This window comes from Harmonia axyridis, chromosome 7, assembly GCF_914767665.1.
Source record: "Harmonia axyridis chromosome 7, icHarAxyr1.1, whole genome shotgun sequence".
NCBI classification, from domain to species: domain Eukaryota; kingdom Metazoa; phylum Arthropoda; class Insecta; order Coleoptera; family Coccinellidae; genus Harmonia; species Harmonia axyridis.
Genome location: NC_059507.1, coordinates 32542346 through 32565778, shown reverse-complemented (window position 1 = coordinate 32565778; position 23433 = coordinate 32542346). Strand labels below are relative to the sequence as shown.

At 35.2% G+C, this 23433-nt stretch overlaps 3 protein-coding genes across 4 annotated transcripts in view; all 3 read left to right on the top strand.

Moving 5' to 3' along the window:
* Positions 1–818: 818 nt before the first annotated feature.
* On the top strand, positions 819–14819 carry LOC123684591 (probable serine/threonine-protein kinase nek3). The gene is made up of 13 exons (XM_045623906.1): positions 819–1037; positions 6026–6207; positions 6261–6364; positions 6448–6803; positions 6858–7079; positions 7142–7577; positions 7760–8126; positions 8177–8438; positions 8850–9000; positions 9055–9609; positions 9673–10348; positions 10507–10716; positions 12392–14819. The coding sequence occupies exons 2-13, from the start codon at positions 6045–6047 to the stop codon at positions 12721–12723; spliced, it is 3834 nt and encodes a 1277-aa protein (XP_045479862.1). The 5' UTR covers positions 819–1037; positions 6026–6044; the 3' UTR covers positions 12724–14819.
* Positions 14820–16633: 1814 nt separating this feature from the next.
* LOC123684213 lies at positions 16634–21103 on the top strand. The gene is made up of 8 exons (XM_045623384.1): positions 16634–16829; positions 16899–17044; positions 17421–17539; positions 17800–18011; positions 18067–18227; positions 19538–19678; positions 19733–19891; positions 20827–21103. Exons 1-8 carry the CDS (start codon positions 16745–16747, stop codon positions 21004–21006), a joined length of 1203 nt encoding a protein of 400 aa, XP_045479340.1. The 5' UTR covers positions 16634–16744; the 3' UTR covers positions 21007–21103.
* Positions 21104–22962: 1859 nt separating this feature from the next.
* The window catches only part of LOC123684138 (beta-1,4-mannosyltransferase egh), a 29969-nt gene continuing 29498 nt past the window's right edge, over positions 22963–23433 (top strand). The window contains exon 1 of one of the 2 annotated variants that reach the window (XM_045623283.1): positions 22963–23119. The gene's annotated coding sequence lies outside the window, so the exon portion shown is untranslated. The remainder of the gene's footprint in view (positions 23120–23433) is intronic. The other variant, XM_045623282.1, reaches the window with a different exon arrangement.

Genomic DNA, 23433 nt, shown 5'->3' with positions numbered 1-23433 from the left:
GATCAAATTGTTTGCGTTAAGTGTCATCCCCCAATATCTAAAGATCTCGTTTCATCATTTAGACCAAATAAATAGACTGAATTTTACCTCATAAGCTTCAGACACTTCCTGAAACTTTGAAGCTGCTGATGGATCTTCCTTATTCACATCAGGATGATACTTTTTCGTTAATTTATAATAAGCTTTCTTTATTTCAGAACTGCTCGCATTCTGACTAACTCCCAAGATTTTATAGTAATCTTCAGCGTTCAACAAAGATGATGTATGGAAACCCTTATAGTTTGAATATTCGAATGCTATAGATAAAACATAAAAATTAGAGGAATAACTTGATATGGTATATTCTAGAAGCCATAAAAATGAGTAGTAATACACCCTTCGACCTAACATTGCAATAAAACAATGTTGGAAGGTTAGAAAATCAACTATGATCTGGCAAGTCATTAATGAAGAGAATAAATATGATTGGTCCTAGAATAGATCCCTGTGGGACCCCTATATCAGAAATTCGGAAACACTCTGTATTTCGAAATAAAAAAAAATGATTTGAAGCAAACAGAAAAATAGCCGGACCCTTCCAACCGATCATATAAAACGTCGCATCAACGTAATAAAAACCGAGCCCGAAAATTAAAAAGGACACCCTATGACTTCACAGGGCCGCCAGACCCACAAACCCCATCCCCTCATCAAGAGCGTCAAGCATTCATCATCCGGCCCAAAAACCAGCGTCCCTCCAACCTCCAACGTCTCCGCGATTAATAACGATTCAAAATTGGTGCAGACAAACAGGGGGTGGAAATTGCAAAGGCGGCGGCGCATGGCTCCTTCCTTTGACGTCATCGGGCGCCCACACACAAAATCACTCCACACTCCAGTGAAGTCCTGAAACGAAATCTAGTGACATGTTCGGCGCGGCTACGTACGATACAGGTGCCGCGCTTGGAAGAGTATGTGGTGACAGAAACAACACCCTCGAGTTGGGCCGTCTAGCCAGCCATCAGGACTAACCCTCCTTGGAGCTGTGGAAATCTGAGGTAACCTGCAATTTCATCTTGTGCATCTCCATAGCCGACGTTTCCTTTTATCTCCTTGTCGATCGTTGTGCAAGTGCTCGATTTTCGATCTTCTTCGCGTTTCCCCCAACTGATGTCAGTCGGTGGGAGTAAATGCTGTGAATGAACGATGAACTGACGTAAAATATCTATATGGGTTAAGGAAAAGAGAGAGCCACGAACGATCAATAAGTATGCCGATGATTTTCTGTTTGAATTTTCGTGTATCGGCTCGTTTCGTTGACGAAACAAGGGTTGTAGCCGTAAAAACAGCCACCGTATGAATTTTCTGAATGAAATTATATGTGTATCAGATAAAGATTCATTATTTATTCAGGAATATTTTCGCCTTGTTCGTTCGGCCTTCCATTCTTTATTTACTTTTAATGGATGCGGAACCAAACAAAAATATTATAAATAAACTCGAAGAGTCGAAGTGTTTGATCAACTGACATGTAATTTAGATGTTGATTCATAATTAACTAACCTATTGCATCTATTACTTTTCCCTAATTTCATATTGAAATTTTTGGTTTCCTTTAATATTTTAGCTTTTCGCATGTAAATATATCTGAATTGAGTAAATCAAGTTTTATCGAAATAAATAAGGGCTGAATTGACAACGTACTTGGTATCCACGTGACAATTACCTCCATAATGCATTTTCTTAATGAAATTATATGCGTGTGTCATCTTTTATTCATAAATCCTTTGGTTAGTCAGTTTACATTTCATTCTTACTATTTATTCACTGTAAATCTAATTGAAAACCTCACAATATCTGGTCTATTTCAGTATAGACTATTTAAAAACTTGAAATTTCATTATAATTCAATTATTATGTCATTCAAAAACAGCAGGTAATATATAATATTACTGATTAAATTTTTACCTTAAACATTAGGAGGAAAGTCAGGAATATTCGAGCACTCGTCATTTATGCGCATATAGCATATATATAGCGCACTCTTATGATTAATAAATAACTTACCATATATGGCCTTCCATTCTTTATTTACTTTTAATGGATGCGGAACCAAACAAAAATATTATAAATAAACTCGAAGAGTCGAAATGTTTGATCAACTGACATGTAATTTAGATGTTGATTCATAATTAACTAACCTATTGCATCTATTACTTTTCCCTGATTTCATTTTGAAAATTTTGGTTTCCTTTGATATTTTGGCTTTTCGCATGTAGATATATCTGAATTGAGTAAATCAAGTTTTATTGAAAGAAATAAGGGCTGAATTGACAACGTACTTGGTATCCACGTGACAATTACCTCCATAATGAATTTTCTTAATGAAATTATATGCGTGTGACATCATTTATTCATAAATCCTTTGGTTAGTCAGTTTACATTTCATTCTTACTATTTATTCACTGTAAATCCACTTGAAAACCTCACAATATCTGGTCTATTTCAGTAAAGACCATTTAAAAACTTGAACTTTCATTATACATACTTCAATTATGATGTCATTCAAAAGCAGCAAGTAATATATAATGTTACTAATTGAATTTTCGCCTTACACATTAGGAGAAAAGTCAGGAATATTCGAGCACTCGTCATTTATGCGCATATAGCATATATATATATGATTAATAAATAACTTACCATATATATTGAATGAACGTGCGCTCAAAAACTCCTGATTACACATCAGTGCTTCTCTTTATTTGTTTTTTCAAAACAAAATTTTACATAAAATTTGAAATTTATTTGCAGGTAGAATTTCAACCCTAAAATCCTGAATCGATGGCGGTTAAATGGGCAAACTTGTAGAATTTTTAGTGGCCTTCTCGCCGCCGAAAAAAAAACAAATTGACAGTCGCATTGTCATAATATTTCATAAAAAGATATTTTTTTCAATGGAACATTCCATATTTTTTCATTCATTTCGATTCGTAATAAAAAATTTATTCGTGACTGTGAACACTATTACCACTCAAATATTGCTATTGTGCAGAATTCTAATTATGCCTTTTTGGGAGCTTGTTTTTCGAAAAGATTACTCTATCACTTCGTCACGTATATTCGATAGAGATGAACATTTGCATTTAGATGTATAATGACAATTTCAAGTCTAGTGCAAAATTTCATGTTGATAACTTCCTACCTACTGATATGTTGAAAGAATTTATAAGGGAATAAAAAATTCTCGTTTGGAACTTCTTCTTTTCGAAAGTTTTATCAGTTGACATTTCGGTCATAGGTTATGACCTTCTTCAGGTCTCTAAAATAAACAATTATAAAATAAAAAAATTCACAATCAGTGTTAACAAATTGGGACGTATCTAAATACGAAGAGTTGTTGGTTCTTGAAATTGTTTATGCTGGAAAACAGGGTACACTAACTGTCACATAAAATTTAATGAAAGACACTATAGGGAGAATTCACTTCAAGCATCTTCATTACATAAAACATTTTTAATATTCAAGTTTGAACAATAATTTTATTTATGAAACCGCTAGATTGCAATCCACTTTTGAAACACTATTCAATAACTAATGCATAATAACACATAAAGCTACCTTCACATTAGCGAAACTCCCTCGCGAAAGTCACTCGAGCGAAATTTACTCGCTGTGAGTGAAATTTCGCACTAGCCAAAACGGAAGATAATTCAGCGCGAAAAATTGTGCGAGTGGACCAAGCCTTCAAGCGAGCCACATTCAGTTCTAGTTTCACAGCCAACACTTTTTATCAACGGGTTTTGGAGAATCGATTTCAGTTCTAGCTGTGAATTCTCTTCAATTTTTTCTTTCAACCGATGAAAACAAAGCTTTATTAGCAGAGTATTATATAGGATTTCTTCGGCTTCATTTATAATCATTAACTTCTATAATCAAGAGTTTTTGGACACACAAAATTTTATTTGAATCTATTTTCAATTACAAAGGATGAAGCTCCGTGTGACTGTAAGTTAGCCAACTTAGTAAAAATCATAATAGTTGGAATAAAAATTGCTAGTTCCATTCAAATGTTTGGAATTAGACATGACAAAATTTATTATTTCTAACTTTTCAACAAAGAACTATTCACACGATATTATTATTTGAGAAGGAAAGTCTATTTTCTTTTCGATCGTCTATTCAATATTGAACTTCTTATCGTTTTGATTAATTGCAATTTATAGAGTAGATATTTTTCATCGACAGAATTCTCCATTCGAACACATACAAAATGCATAAAGAACGAAATCGATATGTTAACGAACTCTCATGATGCAGTCTTTGAGTACAAGTTACGAATTCCTTCAATAAATATCTTGTAGCTAGATAGCTAGGCAGATCGATGGTGTAGGTATAAACTCATCTTACCTCAAACTGTCACGAACGAAGTATATATCTGTATCGGTTGAAGTTTGGGAGTGGATATAATAGTGAAATTCTTGTCTGCGATATAAATCGCTTCGTGTTGTATAAATCCAGAACATTTACTGCATTTTTCTATCTCGCTCAGATATGTTTATTATTTAACAGGCCAATTGAAAAGTCCCCAGTCTGCCATAAAAAAAATTTTTTTTGGTAAAATTCGATTTTATTATTCAACACAGTTGCCTTCGAGAGCGATACAGCGATAATAGCGATCTTCCAACTTTTCGATACCATTTTTGGATTAAGATTTGTCTTTCGCTTCAAAATAGGCCTCAGTTTCGTCGATTACCTCTTCATTGGCGTTGAATTTCTTTCCAGCGAGCATTCTTTTGATGTCTGAGAAGAGGAAAAAGTCGCTAGGGGTCAGATCTGGCGAATTCGGTTGATGCAGAAGCAATTTTGCCATTGCTTTCATTGATTTGTGACACGGCTCATTGTCTTGATGATACAGCACCTTTTTTTTCTTCAAATGGGGCCGTTTTTTAACGATTTCATCCTTTAAATGATCCAATACCATTATATAATAATCGCTGTTGATGGTCTGGCCCTTTTGAAGGGAATCAATGAATATTATAGCTTGCGCATCCCTGAATACAGATGCCATAACTTTGCCAGCTGACCGTTGTGTTTTTCCTCGCTTTGGATTCGGTTTATCGTGTGCAGTCCACTCAGCTGACTGTCGATTGGACTCTGGAGTGAATTGATAGAGCCATGTTTCATTCATTGTCACATATCGACGCAAAAATTCAGGTTTATTGCACTTAAACAGCTTAAAACACTGCTTAGAATCATTAACAAGTTGTTGCTTTCGATCAAGTGTGAGCTCGCGCGACACCCATTTTGCACACATCTTTCTCATGTACAAATATTCGTGAATGATACGATGTACACGTTCAGATGATATCTTCACAATTTCTGCTATCTCGATCAACTTCACTTTACGGTCATTAGAAATTATTGTGTGATCTTTTTTGTTTTTTCGTCGGTGACAGCCTCTTTTGGGTATCCACTACGTTCGCCGTCTTCGGTGCTCATTTCACCACGTTTAAACTTACCATATACCATCATCAATGATGGTTGATTTTCCTGGTGCAGACCCCGGAAACTCTTCATCAAGCCAAGATTTTGCTTCAACTGTATTTTTCCCCTTCAAAAAGCAATATTTTATCAGCACACGAAATTCTTTTATTTTCGTCTTTTTTCAAATAACAAAAGTAGCTACACTCACAACGCAATATCCTACAAACTAATGGTCGGACTGCTGTCAATTTTTGACACGTATCGTTTGAAGGTTGGTACTAACTAAAAATCATATGAATTTAATACTAGCACCGCCATCTGTGCATCAGATCGGAGACTTTTCAATTGGCCTAATAGTAGGTGAGTTAGTTGGTGAACGAAATAAAAAAAAATTGTCATCAATCCAAAATCAGTGTGATACAATCATGACAACATGCTTGAAAGCATTTGAAGGAATCTAAATTAATTCCATTTATAACATTTTCTTTTCAAAGATTTACGAGACTCTCTCCCTTCCTTAATCTGAGATTATTCGAAATATTCCTATTTTTTTTTATTCAAGCGCAGAACAACGAATAGCCATGTCAGTAGGAGATGAAAGACTAGCTAGAAGTGTTGCCCTAGAAAACGCATACGTTCACGATGTTTACGAACAATTCTACGACAATCCCCAAAGCAAACCTTGGCCTAAAGTTAAATCCTTTTTGGACAGTTTAGAACCGGGTTCTATAGTATGTGATATAGGTGAGTGCTTCAATTCTATAAAAAAATTTCTCTATGATCATTATTTCTTCAAGGTTGTGGAAATGGAAAGTATTTGAGCCTCAACAATGCCATCTTCAATATAGGCGGAGATAAGTCTTTGCGGCTCACGAATGTGGCTAGGGAAAAAGACAACGAAGTGAGTACGAAAAATTAGTATCAAATTTATAATTTCAAAAGATTGGTACTCATCAAAAATATTACATCACATGAATTCTTCAGGTTATTATTTTGGACAACTTGTCTCTTCCATTTCGTGATGATAGCTTAGATGCTGTGATCTCAATAGCTGTGATTCACCACTTGGCCACAACTGAAAGAAGAGTAAATGCGATACGTGAGTTGGCTAGGGTTTTAAGAATCGGAGGAAGAATCATCATATCAGTCTGGGCAATGGAACAAAGTCATAGGAAGTTCGAGAGTCAGGATGTTCTTGTACCTTGGAGGCGACCAAAAAACCTACTTAATACTCCTTCATTTGAGCTAACGTCAGCCACATCAACTTCGGAAGACGATAGCTACTTGCCTTACAATGCGTATACGCAAACCAGTGATACAGAATCCAACAAGTCCTTGAGGTTGGTATTATCAACTATTCGAAAGATTTCGAAGACATCATGATGCTATTCTAGGTCCAGAATCACCTTGAAGAGACGTAATAGGAGACAGAAAAACATGAATCCTGGCCGAAATTTATCCCAGAGTAGTTCTAGTCTATCCAGTCCAAACGAAACCTGTTACAGCTTTGTCAGGAGAGCTCTTCAAAGACTTGCTGGTGGAAGGAGGGTCAGTATGCACAAACCTTGGTTCTTAGAGAGCTGGACAACATGCCATAAAGAGTCTTCCTCGAAAAGGTAACCAAATCCTCAAATCTCATTCTAATAATTCGTGGTTAATGTCGATTTTTTCATTACAGATTTGATCCAGGAGGAATCCAGCCTTGCGAATGTTGTGACTGTATGGATAATGTTCAAGATATACCGATAGAACTGAGGAGAATTGATGACGAAACCATTGCAATTGGCCAAAGAAGAAAAACATTTCCATCATCACAGTTGATGAGTGATTTGCCCCAGGCGGGTTTCAAATCTAGAAGCCTCACCAATATAAAAACAGTGGAAAACAATGACACTGTTGTTTCTGTTCAATGTGAAGAGGACGATAACATAGAAACGAAAGAAATCTGCAACGAAAAAGAAATAGAAACTGTAAAACCGGAAATTCAAATTGAGGGTAGCAGTCGTCATCTTGGAAAGCCAAAACTTGTGAAACAGAAGAAATCAGTATGCGAAGAAGATGCTGATGAAGCACTTGACCAACCTACTGATATGGCCAACATTTCTAGAACCCCGGTAAAAAATTTTTCCTATTAGATGTTACTTTTCTCCTATTTTTTGGTGATTTTTTAAGTCTTTCTCCTAAAATTATTTCATATTTCAAAAGATAAATTCATTTTTAACATCACTTAATGGTGCACTCAATTCTCACCTAAATTTAGTCTCTTCATTGAACTAACAATGAGAATAATTTTCAGTCTTCTATGTTCAAGACTCTACATACAAACAGAAGGAGTAGCATTCTAAAGCAACGTTCATTGAACGAAGAACTAATGTCAGACAGGGTACAAGAAAAAGAAAGAGTGAGGAGAAACATCCAAAAACAGGTTTCTCTAAACGAAGAACTGATATATCAAAGACATACATTTGAATCATTCAAAGACTCAATCTTGTCTGTATCAACTTCGAAGAGATTTCAACTAATCAAGACTGGATTCACCAATAAGTTCAAGAACTCTACCAATAATATTGAGAAAGTAACAGGGCAGTCGTTGAGGAATGGATTCGCGAGAATGTTTCAAAATTGGAAGAGTTCTGAAGGTTCTAGTCCTCTAACTCCGAAAGGTAAGAATATTGAAAAATAAATCCTCAAATCTAAATTATTCATTTTTCAGATATTCTGGAAACCAAACTCAGCTCCACTAATGAAGATGTTCAACAAAAAGAACCAATAGAAAGAAGGTCATCTAAGGAAGATGGTTCGGATAGCTCTAAAGATAGTAGTCTTCAAAGCGACACAAGCGTGGATTCCGAGGATTCTTTTGCATCAGTCATCTTCGTCCCCAAATCCAACCCAATGTCACCAACACCTCTGCCTTCTGATCCTACTTCGCCTAAAGTTAGGACATCATCGATGCCAACATCTCCTAAACTCAAGTGAGCTCAATTAAAATATCCTTTACATTGTTATTAGTCTTGTCATTACAAATTGCGATGTTCAATAGGAACATATTTTTTCGAGAAACAATCAAACATGCTATCGCCTTTCGATAATTGTTTTGAGAAAATATTTAAGATTTAATGAGGAGGAAGTCTGTCCACTTTGCACCATCCTCTAAAGACCATATCACACCGTTTCATTTACTTGCAACTATCTGCTGTTGATACCTGAAAATATACATTCTTAGAATTTTTTTCATTTCATTATTCATATGGGACTGCCATGTTGTGACCAAAAGTCAAGTTGCAAATAATTGTTTCTTGGTGTAAGAATAATAAAATCATTAATCATTCATGTCATTATTCCTCATCAATATGAACGGAAATTTATTTTTAAATTCTTTCAAGGCAATCTTCTTGTCCAACAAGTCCTAGAATAAAACAGATGCCCCTCACAGTATATCCACTAACAAAGCAGCTAAGTTCACCTAAACCCACGACCAAGCAGGAGTTCTTAGAAATGCCTTGTTTTGAGAATAGAGATACATTAACAGTAAAGGTAAGTTGTTGTCTACAAAAATATATTTTTTAATTAATTGCAAATAATCTTCAGAAACCTCCAGAAAGATGCAAGCCATTAGCTAATAAATACACAGTAGTACCTATACCAGAATTCAAGAGAATCGTGCAACCGTGTCCAAATACTCTATCAAATACATCTCCAAACCTAATTCCCAAATGCCAAGTTAATCCACCGAAACAAAAATCAGTTGAGGAGGAAAAAGCCACTGAAACAAGAACAGAAAGACTGAAAAGAATTCGAGAAATGCTGAGTCAGAGTCCAGGTTTCGCTTTGAAAGCGAACAAAGCAAATTTTCCTCTGATCAGACATTCCTCAGCAGCAGACGGTAAAGTTTCAGCAGAACCACTACCTAAGCTGATTTCTTTAGAGCTTTTCAACCCCGAAACTGATGATAAGGACAGTGACTCAAGCGCCATATCCTCACCAGATTCTGTAGATAGCATAGTTAGTGTGAAATCGGACCAAAAAAGACCAGTAGAGGAGGAGAGCAGGTTCAAATTTCCAACGTACAAAAATACCAAGCAGAATAAGCTGTTGGAAGCAGCTGCTGGTGTGGCAAGCTCCCTAGATGAAGCAGTCACGAAGGTTAGTATCATAAATCCACTTATACTGATCAAGTATCTGGTTTCTTATCGAAAATATCCGTAGGTAATCAAGACTAGTCCAAAGTTCAGCAAACGTCAGGTTCGTGCTACTGATGTCATGTCTGTGATAAAAAGATCTTACTCCTTCGAAACCACGCCATTAGTACCTAAGGAGAACTCCCCAAATCATTGGAAAGAAGACAGCAACATCCATTTGAAAGACTTCGCTGAAAAACTCAGTGAGAAGCTTCTCCAGGAGATAGATGAATACCAAAAGAAAACTAAGAGACATTTAGACAATACATCATTGGAGAATATCAACGATCCCTACATCCACAGACTCAGCACAGAATTGGATGATCTCTCCAAGCTCAGTGCCGAAATAAAGAAGCAAAACGAATACTTGGCCAAACTTAGCGCGAGTGAGATCTCATTCAACCGTTGTGCGGTTTGTAAAAAAAACGACTGTAAATGTAGATACAACCGGAAATCTAGGACAAAAGTAGAACAATGCGCGAAAAACGGAACAGATACGGTGGTGGACGATAAAAATAAAAATACTGGAGATATTGTGAAGTTAGACAGTTCTCGATCCAACTCTAGCAACGAATTTTTAGAGAAGGACAGATGTACTCCAGACAAGACATCTACGAGTTCTGAGAGTGATAACGTTCTGAGGTTCAACTCGAAGAATTTCGTTAGGTTGGGAAATTCCACGGACTCGTGCGATTCGGAGAAGGGTAAGAATAACTCAGTTTTAAACTTTTCTATGTGTGAAAACAAATAAAAAGATTAAGGACACATCCCTCAAGGAGTGATAACTAAAGACAAGATCGACAAAAAACTCATTTCCTATCAACAACCTTATGACCTTTTGGTAATAAATTATTGTTTGCAGGGAGTAGCACAACCTCCATGGTGTCCATGATTTCGAGTACCGCCACATCATTCAACCTACTATCTGAATCGTCCATAGATTCGATGAGTTCAGAAAGGACCAATACCGACTTTTTAGAAAGAGGAGAACTATCTTCTTCTGGCAGAGGTAGCAATGAAGGCAGTACCGCTTCCCTAGTTTCTGTACCAGAGGCAGCTATCACCCCAGCAAGTATGTTCAAAAATATGGATTATAAGCTGAAATACACTGCTCAACAATTGATAGGGATCACTTACTTGTTCTAAATTTATTTCTGAAATATTCGCTCCAAGATTATAAATTTAGTCAGATATCAGAGTATTTTCAGTTGATAATATGGTTCACTTGAGAAAAGAATGAAAAAATGGAAAGTTGGAGAGAAAAAAAAGACTTTATTAGGAACACTCAAAATTCTGTGTTTGAATAACATAAAAATTTTATGATGAAACCACAAGAAGGCTGAAGTTTCGGTTAAGCTAGTACCTAGTTGGTCCCCCACGAGCTCGTCTCAAGCATTCTACCCTACGAGGCATACTTTCGATCAAACGATTTATAAAATTTTGTGGCAAATTCGTCCAAATATCCCGTAAAGCGTTAGAAAGGTCCTCCAGGTTATTGATCGGTTGTTCTAAGGTTGACAATTGTCTAGACATCTCAGACCAGACATGTTCGATGCAATTCATGTCTGGAGAGCGAGCTGGCCAGTCCATCCTATCAATAGCATGAGTAGTTTCTAGCGCTTCATTAACCAGACGACTACGGTGTGGACGGGCATTATCGTCAATTAAAATGAAATTCTCGCCCACGGCAGCCGCAAACGGAACAATTATGGGTTCAATAATCATATCGTGATATCTCTGGCTGGTCATGGTGGTGTTCTGCAGAACAACCAACTCTGTGCGTTGGTTCAAACAAATGCCTCCCCATACACATATAGAACCTCCGCCAAAAGCTTTTGTGGGTACCATAAACTGTTCTGCATACCTTCGACCTCTTTCCCTCCAAGCAAGAATACGTCCATCGGAGTTGACCAAACGAAATCTAGACTCATCCGTAAATAAACATCGGTTCGAATCTTCAAGTGTCCAATTGCGGTGCTCCTCAGCCCATTGCCGTCGATGAACCCGGTGTTCCCTATTCAAACGGGGATGTTGTACCCTCCTACGTGCTCTCACACCACGAACATGTAGTCTTCGTCTTACAGTCTGGTTCGAAATTAGAACTCCTGTTGCAACTCTCAGTGATCTATTGAGCCGCGACGCCGGGTAAGTGGGATTTCTCCTAGCATTGAGGATCAAAAGACGATCTTGGGCAGCTGTTTTACTGCGCTGCCGACCTCCCCCATGAACATAAGTTACTGAGTCGTTTTGGATGAACCTATTCCAAGCCCGACTCACGACACTTTGCGAAACATTCAACCGCCGGGACACTTCTCGCTGGGACAAACCTTCCTGTATCCACCGTATGATTTGGTCCAGTTGCACAGGAGCCAAACGTCTTCTCGGCATGACTGATAAGCTGATATTGTTTTCATTTCTTCAATTATTGTCACCTTATGTGTTTGAACGAGAGAAAAAAAACAGATTTAATAACAAATACCACATTGCTTTTCACTCCACCTGTAACAGCCTACAGATAATAATCGATTTTGTGAACAAGAGCCGATGAAGTGAGGAAGACTTTGATATAATCAACTCAAAACATCTTACTTTTTCCTTAGAGAACATATAATGTACAGATATTCACGAGATAACTTGAAAAAAATACAAATGAAGAGAAGTTCATAAGTGATCCCTAGCAATTGTTGATCAGTGTATTTCATGTGCAAATATGACTTGTTCACTATATATTTGAATATCTTCCTTAGGAAATGGTAGTTTCAAGAACCCCCTGAAGAGGAGTGAATGCATTACAAGCTCAACCTCCAGCTTAGAATCGTCCTCAAGAAAGGCGCCTAGCAACGTGAAAGGAAAGAATTTGAATAGTAGCACCTTCAGCGGTACCACATCTCAAGAGTCCCTGGTATCAGAAAACATGGGCGGTGAGATAACCTATCATCGGTATTACCACGTTTTTAGGGAGGGGGAGCTCGATCAACTCATTGAAAAATTCGTGGGAAACCTTCATATAATATCGAGCTATTACGATCACTCCAGTTGGTGTATAGTAGCCGAAAAAGTCCATGTCTGGACTATCTGACAAGTAAACCATCGAAGCTGTTTGGTTTGTAAATCGAGCTTGGCTCTATCGGTTTATTTCTTCGCTTTTGAAGACTGAATGTAGGTTATCTTACCATTATTAAATTTTATTAAAATTTGTTTTCAATCGTTGGACGTGTTATTTGCAGATGTGTCAAGGTGAGCCATCGCTAGTTTCACGTTTTCGTCAAAAGGCTCTGGTTATCCTATCATTCTATCCTCAAGTATTACTGATCTTCAATATCAGATCATATTGAAAAAAAATTCATTCACTTGATCACTCTTTGCTATCCAACCATGAGAGTCTTAAGGTTCTTTGCGCGAAAAAAACTCTAAATAAAACGGATTATATCTAGACACATCTGTAGAAAAACTAATTTAATTAATTTCTAAATTTTCTGAGGTAATTGGCAGTTTTCACTGAGAAAATAATTTTTTCGAATATAGTTACTGTATCTACTTGAAAAGCTGCTCTTTTCATTTTGGTCAGAGTTCTTCTAGTTCTCTGGAGAAAATAATGTAAATAACTCGTTATCATGTTGAATTTTCCATAAAAAAAATTGTTTCTTGAAGTAGTTATCGACAATTTGAAATAAATATTCAGAACATACTCTTCTATACACTACCTCAATTCGAAAAACAAATATTTTATCTTTGAAATATATATTGGCGATGTTGAGATTGTTATGATTGCCAAGCTTCAGTTCAGCAAACAAAATCGTTACAACAAATTTTGATTGATGAAAAATTGCTAACATCATGTATCTACAATGAAATTATTGTCATCATTATTATTATGTACCTAACGTAATAATATTAGGTGGTTTTAATTCTCATTTTAGATCCGTCTAAATTGTTTATTGTTGGGTAACATCGTTTGTACATTCACTGAAATTTGAATGTTTGAACTGAGTTTTGGCAGTAAGTGGTGATCTGTAAGTTTTCTATTATTTTTCCAAAGTGTTCATCAGTAAGATTATGAAGTGGGGTGCTAATATTATCGTTAACTTAATCTCTAACTAGAACTTATCTTAAACAGAAAAACTGTAGTCTCAGCCCTCCCTTTATGATCTATAGTTTCAAAATCAGCTAATTCATAATCACATCAATTTTCTGAGTTGGAAAAAAGCACAAAGTAGATAAATAATCCGAATAATCATGGGAAATACCAGCAAACGTATTATTCTTCAGTATCTATATGTATAACTTTTATTCACTCATGATTTCCTGTCGATTGTAGGAAATGAGTTTTTTTAATGTGAAATTTGGTACCTACATTTCTCTTCTTGATGAGATTATTTATTTTATTTTAAATTTTTATATTCTATTATTATAATTCTTGGTAGAATATTCTATTACTTTTGTTTACATATTCAACAGGGTTATGGCACAAAAAATAAGTGTAAACGGTAATGTTCTGTTGAGCATATAGGTTATTAAATTTTTTTCACTACCTAATTTTTGTGGATTTCTTGAGCATAATTTGAACTTCAGAGTTCCTTTGAAATTTACTCGAATATAATGAAATTGACATTAAAAAATGATATAAAAAATGAAATAATTATATTTATGTACCTATAGGTATCGCAAAATGAAGATTATGGTACTGACATTTTGAGCCATAACTCTGTTTAAGTAACATTTTTGGCAGAAAAGTATCAATAAAACTCAATCTACGATGTACGAAACATTTTAAGATAAGCCTAACTGTAAAGCTATTTTTGATATTAAAGTTAGGGATAGTTGTGTTCCAAGAATTCCTTCGAGATATATAAAATCCATCGTAGCTTCTTCAAAATAGAAGTTTGCTAAGCGTAGTTACTTTCGACAAAACCAGAAGGAATGACTGCTTCGGTTTTTAAGAAGCAAAAGATTTAACACTCTAATATCTAGTACCTAACTTGGTCGGATTATTCATTTTTGGGTATGATCTGATATTCGCTTGTCTCACTTATCTGTACAAAGTGAGTCATATGAAAGCTTGAAAAATGTTAGTGATATTCATTTGAAACATTAATTTATTTATTAATTATTTTTGAGAAATATTTTTTTCACTCTTCAATTACTTAACATAGTCCGTGAACTTCGAAAATATATATTCAAATTATATATATTCAAGAAAAAACGCTGAATTTTGCTCTCTGTTTCTGAAAGAAGAACAATTCCATTAGACAGATATAAATCCCTTGAAAAATTTTTCATTCTTCAATAATTTTGAACTTATCAGTTCAAAAAAAGCTAATTTTTTTCATATTATATAAAAAACCAAAGTAATCGTTCCTAGTGGGCCAATAACTTGAAATTATAATTCAACCTATCAAGCCTATACCTGCAATGATTCTCGAACTGTAAATAATTATGTCTTTCAAGATATGTATAGAACGACATTAAAGGATGAAAATATTACAGAGAAATTTTTTAAGTCTTTCCTCTAATTTGATAAATTATGTCAAGAAAATATAGGGAGCAGAAAACGCATCGCCAAAAATTCCCTTCTCAATCGGATATTTTGAAGCCAGATATTTCCATTACTTCCTAACCTTTCCTTTCTATACTGAAGTTGTCGACCGAAGCAATAAATGATAGTGGATCATAAATAATAAACCAAAATCCATTAAAGACATAATGGTCTTTCCATTGACAAACAAGTAGTAGTAGTAGTGCAAGAAGATATTCATCAACAAGAAAACACCGAATTAGACTCTTTTCAACATATTTTAAATATAATAAAATGGATTAAAAAAAAACTGATTAACTAGGCTGAAGAACTTCAGGTCGATGGTCATTTGCTTGACAATAAATTATAGTGCCTCGAAAAGACAAGATTTGTTGAAGGGAAACTCATTGTTTTTGCATCACTATATCGAATATTTCTGGCCAAAAACTTCACAAATCGTATAGAATAATCCCCGGAAAAATTTCTTCAATTTTCAGAACTCAAATTACCGCTTGGAGGCAAGCGTTTTCAATGAGAAGTAGATAAAAAAGAAAATTAGACCGTTAGGTTAGATAATCCCTAACAATGCAGTCGATAGAAAAATGAAGAATGCACTGACATCAGGAGCATTTGAGAGCTTCTTCATTAATTCGCCAATTGCATCCTTGGAGACCACATAACTGATTATCATAGAATAAAGAATCAACAAAATAGGTAATCACAGCTTGAGGACCGGTGAAACAGCAAAAAAGAACAAGAAACTTTATTGAATTTGCCAACGTTTCGAATCTTTATTGATTCTTCATCAGGGCTCTTTATTAGATTTCATAGGTCTCTCCACCAAATTTCATCTCAGACTTCTTTAGACCATAAAACAGTCTGAACTCACATCGACAACATCTATTATGCCTTTTTCTCTTGTTAGGATTATTATTAGGTGAAAATTAATTCTCTGTCAAAACAAAGTAGACTCCAAATATGTACGAGATTTGAATACCAGTATAAAGAATCCTTATGCTATGATATTATATAGGTATACAGGGTGGTCCAGATTTTAGTTCAATATCTGGACACAATCAAATTTGAAGGCAGATTCGTCTTCACTGAACCGAACTTCATAATTTGAAACCATTCCCGGTTTAAAATTTTAATAATACAGACATTGTGAAGAAATGATATCTCCTACAAAAATGGAGTTACGAATTTGACATAACTATTCATCAAAATTCTATGTTCATTTTAAAACAATATTGTTCATGAATTCAAAGAAACAGAGTCTAATTAGACGTCTATTTATATATGAGAAACATGGAATAATTATTAATAAATCGTACGTTGATAGGGCCGAATCATTCATGAACGATTTCATGTAACTAGATTAGATATTTCGCAGTTGGAGAAGAATATCTACTTATTTGTGTTTTATTGACCAGTTCCCCCAGTATTTTTTTGACCTAGTAGTATGTATCCTCTATGAAATTTACATAATGATAGAAACGAACGTCAACCTTTTTATGTAACTTTCTGTACAAAATTTTTCAACTAATACAATTTTGAACAAAGTTATAAGAAGTTGATCAATAAAATGTTTTGTCAGCAAAAAAATTCCTATCTACAGACTGTGCATGGACAAGTGAATCCGAGACTCTTAAACAGATGCATTGTCCGAGGTGAGTCCTCAAACAAGTCAAAAATACGACAAAATTATGAAATACAATATTATGCAAATCTTTTTTTAGCGAGAAAACAGAAGCTAGAAGACATTCTGGATGTTTCCCCAGGTTTGAATAGATTAGCATCTCATCAACCTTCGATACCTACAGAAAATGACTTTGATCCCACCAAAAGAACTCTACCTTTTGGAAGAAGCGGTATTCCCATATTGGTGAGTCCAATTGTTGTTGAAATACTTAGTATTGAATTATTGTACTATGTAATTAATTCATCAACATTTGATATCAACGAAAAAATTAACTCTTATACAAAAAAAATTAAAATGATCGAACACTGCAAGAAAATAGCTAATAAATCGAAAGATTAAATCAGCTCACATAAGGACTGACTTCTGTTTCGGAATTTTTGTTTTTTTATACCATTTTTTTTCTTCATTTTCGGAACTTTATAGTTCGAGAACTGATCGGAACTTAGAGAGTTCAAAAAAGTAACTACTTGATCAGAATATGCAATTCACCAAAATTAAAAGCAGGATAAACTTAATGATCATTTATATTTCCAATCTTCAAAGTTCTTCGATTTTTCAGAGAAGAGATCTGCAGCAGCCTGATGTTATAATGGTCCTAAGGACTCTATCTACTATGAATGATCTCCTCAAGAATCCTGAGAAAGCCTATGAAGCAATAAGGCTGAGAGTTCAAGATAGGTAACATGACCTACCATGGAATGCGTTTTTCTTCAAAAACAATTCTTTAATACAACGCAGTCAGATCAATGAACCCGAAACCATAATCTAAAACTACGATTGACCATTGTTTTTTCTGGGCTCTTTAGATTGCTATTCGGATTGTTACACCATTGACTAGCGAAGCTATGGTGCTGTTTCATACTTAGCTGTCTAATTAATAATTCAATGGCTTGAACCTTATATTGAAACACGCTTTATATTCTTTTTTTATATTGTAGACTTATCACAGTGATACCAAGGGAAGAACAATTCGTGAGAGAAAGATGCTGTTTATCCTACCAATTACTCTCAGCCTACGCTGATGGTAAGCGGGCAATGGTAGCTAATCCGGATATCGTTCAATTGTTTCTTCGGCTAATCAAAGACGAGAAACCTGAGGTTCGCCTGAAGGCAGCTCATTGCTTGGAGAGGATTTCCAGCTTTTGGATGAGTTATTATCAACAGCGCCGCTTCTATTCAGTTTGCTTATCTGAGTGTCTTTTCAGCTGCTGATGGTCTTGTTGAGGCTGGCTTCATCAAACCGCTCATGGATAGAATAGGGGTGGACGAACCGGAAGTTTCATCCGTTCATTTGTACACCCTTGCGCATTTGATGTATGGTAATGGGAAATACATTGGCATGGAAGCCGGAGCCTTCGACCTAATGGTGAGAAATCATTATATTCAATGCTGAATATATATTTTAAAAAATAATTTCTGATAGTTGATCATTTGAAAAGTTCTATTCAAGGGATTGTCAATTTTTTTTGTAGCAAAGTTGATAAAACCGTCTTCTAAACCCAAGCAGAGTATGAACATCATCTTTCTTTTCGTTTAGTTACCGATGTCCATTCAGTTAGTTCATCTCAAGTGTTTACTTTGTAGGATTTCACATATGCCTACTTATGCGTTTCGTCCCTGGCACACACACCGGACTCATCAGTGTGACTTTGGTATATTTGTGTGTGGCGTGTCACAGACGCTTGGGGAATTTATTATTATCGGGAGCCGCCGGGACTCGAACCCGGCACCTTGTCGCATCTCAGTGAGTAAGTCTACACTCTTAACCTCTAGGCCACCGAGTGCTGTGTTTATTGTTGCTATGTGGAGCTTTATGAGAAGCAGCCACAATTTTATACACATTGTCCTTGCAGAAGCCTTCCTGCTTTCGTTCCGTTGGAAATTATAGATAACATTGTTTGGTTTATGGTCGGTGACTTCAATTGAGACTCTACAGGGTGATTGGTCCGATTCTACTTTAATCAATAATTTTGGTATGGCTGTTGCAATTTCGATGAAATTTTTAGTTTAGTACACTATCAATGAATACATTTGATAATTTCAACACTTCTTTTTGAAATATAAGGTTTTTATTGTGATAATTTTAGATTGATTGTGGAGGTTAATCAAATATAAAAATTAAAAAAAAAAAACAATATGAAAATTTCGCTCCAAAGCAGTGTACTACAGTGATATTTTCATCAAAATTGAATGAGCAATACTAAAGTTATAAATTAAAGCAGAATCGATGGAATCGACCAAATCACTCTGTGGAGTCTCATTTGAGGCCCCCAACCATAAACCAAAAATTGTTTCGAAACTTTCTTGACAAGTGTAAACTTCTCCTAAAATCACCCTTTATAAAAAGAAACACTCGATTTCAGTAAAAATCGGTTTTAGGACAATTTTCTAAATAAGCTTTTCGAACACTGGCGATTATTCAGAAAGGTCTGAAAGAAATATTCTGACTACGAAGGAGTATCCAACCATTGGCTGTTGGATAAAAAATGTGCTGCACAGTATAGAGTCTTTGAGACTCAGTAACATAATCTACACAGAAAAAATAACCGGTTTTATCAACTCACACAAGCTCTAAGGTTCTGAGGGGACTTACAGAGCCTTAGTTGTGTCGGGATAGAATACATTGAAACAAACGTAGACTCTGCTATTAAAATTAGATCCCCTCTATAAATCTAGGTTCGGCTGTTGGATGCTCTAGATTTGGAGGTTAGAAAAGGAGCACTTCGTTGTTTGATGCTGATGACTTCTACTGATTTAGGCAAGCAAATGGCTGCTAAATGTAATCTACTAGTGATTTTGGCCAGAATCTTGCACGAGGTGAGATGATCTTCAGATAAATAATAAGACAAATCTTCAACTAAAAAATTCCAGGACGAAAGTTTATATGTGGATGCTGCATCAGTGCTGATCTATTGCACCATGTTGGTCCAGGCAAAGGCTGCGTCAGCTAAAATGAAGATGATACCAACAAGGCTGGTACGACTTTGTAAAAATCATCTGAACCCCGATCTTCAACTGTTTTGCCTCAAGGTATATCCGTAAAATTTATTTACGAAATGTGTTCTTTTGATTTTTGTTAATTATTTTTGATCGATTTTTGTTGATTATTCGTAACGCATAGGAAGATACAAGACAAAATCAGTAGTCGTGAAGAACTAGATAAGAGTTAAATCATTCTGTGGTTTGGGTTCATCTAAAACTAAAAATCAGTTCTCAGAAAAAATCAACAAAATTTTAATTGCAAAAAAAACAGTAGATGGAGATAGAGATTACCCTGGAGCAAAATTTAGGTTTTGTTTCATTGAAACTAGATAAAAGAAAAATATTTATCATTTCATTCCATTCAATTCTCGATTCTACACATTCCAAAATGAAAAGTGTAAAAATTTCCGATGCCAAACGATTATCATTGGTTAAAATATTACCTATATTTTCAATCGTTGAATCCACTAAAACTTTTTCATGGGTACTCATTATCTGCAATATAGAATTGCAAAATTCTAATTTGACAGACCTTCAATGAGACAACTTATGAAAGATTCACAAATGTAATCACGAATACGCGAGATTCAATTCAATACGTATTGCTCATTCGTTAAAATTATATGAAATTCTCACGGTAACCATAAAGCATATAATTACACAGAATTAGTGGAATCTTTGCTTTCTAACTCCAGATATGAGCCATGATGAATATCTATTTATCTGCTTTGTGCAATACATTCTTTTTTATGTACGAAAATTTTTTATTTCAGTGAGTTTTTAATAGCCATAAATGTATATTAATTAACAAAAAGATTATTCTATTCTGAAATAAAACGTTAATAAAGCGTAGCGAATTTCGAAGCTTATATCCGACTGTAATTTTCTATAAACATTTCAGAAACACCTAGTGTGCAAATCTACAGTATTTCAATTTGAAAATGCTATACATTTTTTGCTTCTGTTATTGGTAATTTTTGCAGGCACTAACCAATATTTCGGAACATCCTGATGTTCGACAGCTGATGAAGAAAAAACATTTAGGACGGTTGAAAAGAATTCCAGTTTCTACTGATTTGTTGAAGAAACATAAGAACATCTTGCTTCGTGTTGTTACATGGGATCCCAGTGATCTGGTGTGCACATTTGGTAATCAAGACTGAGAAAAAATATCGTTCTCGTAATATGAAAATTAAAATATGTGACTTATTTTTTGTTTCATTGTTTCAATTGTGTATGAAATAAAAGTGTATAATCCTATTGACATGTCTAATATTTCACGTGGAAATCACTTCAGTATTAATTTTCAAGACATAAAATAAGCATAATTAAAGCTAAATAAACAGGATATCCGAATTTGTGCAAGAAAAATGTTCAGAGAAACCTGACTAAATTTCTTCGAATATGCTCCCTTAGAGAGATTGTTGATATTATTTTTGTCGTTTAGTTGATACAAAAGTCCTCACATGAACCTTTTTATATACCTTTTACCTAGTATTTTATTTTACTAATTCTTCTCATAGTTAAACTTAATTCCAATATACTCTCCTTTTTTTTATTATTTATATCAAATATATTTCGTCGGTCGTCTTTTTGAATCTATGACTTTTCTGACTTTTTATTAATTCAGTTCATCTCGCCGCCTCTCTACATATCGAGAGTAGACAGAGAGCTGGCGACACAGAATGTGGCGACATAACATTCTTCCCAACTCCCATAGCCCCTCCTAAATATCAAACATTTTCAGGACCAGATGAAATAAATAAAACATTTGAGCTAATAACGGTTTTTTTTTCGAGGTATATAACTTTAAGTTGGCATTACTGTTCAAGATGGCGACCGATTTAACAGCTGTTAAGTGATTTATTCTCAGTTTGGTTCGGCAATTCATCATGAATAGACTCACGCCTGAACAACGCTTGCAAATAGTGCAATTTTATTTCGAAAATAATGGTTCTGTGCGGAATACGTATCGCGCACTACTTCCATTTTATTTTGTTTAGCGATGAAGCGCACTTATGGTTGAATGGCTACGTCAACAAACAAAACTGCCGCATTTGGAGTGAAGCTAATCCTCAAGTGTATGTCGAAACACCGTTACATCCAGAAAAACTGACTGTTTGGTGCGCTTTATGGGCTGGTGGAATCATTGGTCCGTACTTCTTCAAAAACGATGATGGCCAGAACGTTACAGTCCATGGTGATCAGTATAGAGCCGTGATTACTAACTTTTTCATTTCTGAATTGAACAACCATGATGTCCAGGAGCTGTGGTTCCAACAAGACGGCGCAACATGTCACACAGCTCGTGCCACAATCGATTTATTGGAAGACACGTTTGGTGACCGCCTAATTTCACGTTTTGGACCTATGAATTGGCCTCCAAGATCTTGTGATTTAACACCGCTAGACTACTTTCTGTGGCGCTATGTGAAGTCATTGGTCTATGCGGATAAGCCACAAACCCTTGACCATTTGGAAGACAACATTCGCCGTGTTATTGCCGATATACGGCCACAAATGTTGGAAAAAGTCATCGAAAATTGGACGTCCAGATTGGACTACATCCGAGCCAGCCGTGGCGGTCATATGCCAGAAATCATATTTAAAATGTAATGCCACAAGATTATCTTGCGGATAAATGAAATTCATGTCAATCGAATAATCCATCGTTGTTTTATTGCAATTTTAAGTTCTATAGCTCTAAAAAAACACCCTTTACAACACAATCATGGAATAAAATGAACTAAACATATTGAATCGGTCTTTCCAACTTGGTCTTTTGAATCTACCACTCTCACTCTCCCATCAGAACCTGGAAACTATTTAACTACCTTTCCTGGTGACCAGTCATTCTTTTTTTTTGTAAATTTTTCTTTAATATCACCATAATAATATTTTATTGCAAAATTATAAGAATTACTGAATATTAATCCAGAAATGTAATAATTTCTTTGTTTATACTCAATTCGAAAAGTGAAAATAAAAATATAAAATTTCCGAAGCAAATACCTAACATTCTACTGTACTTTTCGATGAGTCTGTTTCATCGAAGTTTCAAGTATTTTCATCTGACTTTGTCAGTTTCACTATTCAATTCTGAAGTTTATTTATTTACACCAACTGGAATAAAATATATTAAACAAATCAAGAAAAAATACCATATTTCCAAGGAATATATCTCAACGTCAGATCAACTGAATAGGTTCGAAATGCTTGAATGCTTTATATATCCGGATAGAGATGAATAACTTCAGGATTACGTTTGGAAATAAGGTGAGTGAGATCTCGAGTACCTTTTAATATAATTTCACTTCCGAGTCTACTGAAGGTAGAGTAAGCATTGTGACCAATTTTGGGATAAAAAGTGTTGATTTCAAAATTTCCGATAACTAAATACATTTCAGGTCATCTTGATCAACTTTGGATTCGTGTCTGTCAGTCTGTATGTCCGCCTGTAATGTAATAGCCTGAACTTCTATTCTCATCTCATTGTATTCAGTTTCAACTGTACCTATATGGAACCATCTCATTCCTCAAAAGTTAGAACGTTTACTACATAAGTTTACATTTTTTTCTTAAAATGGCTC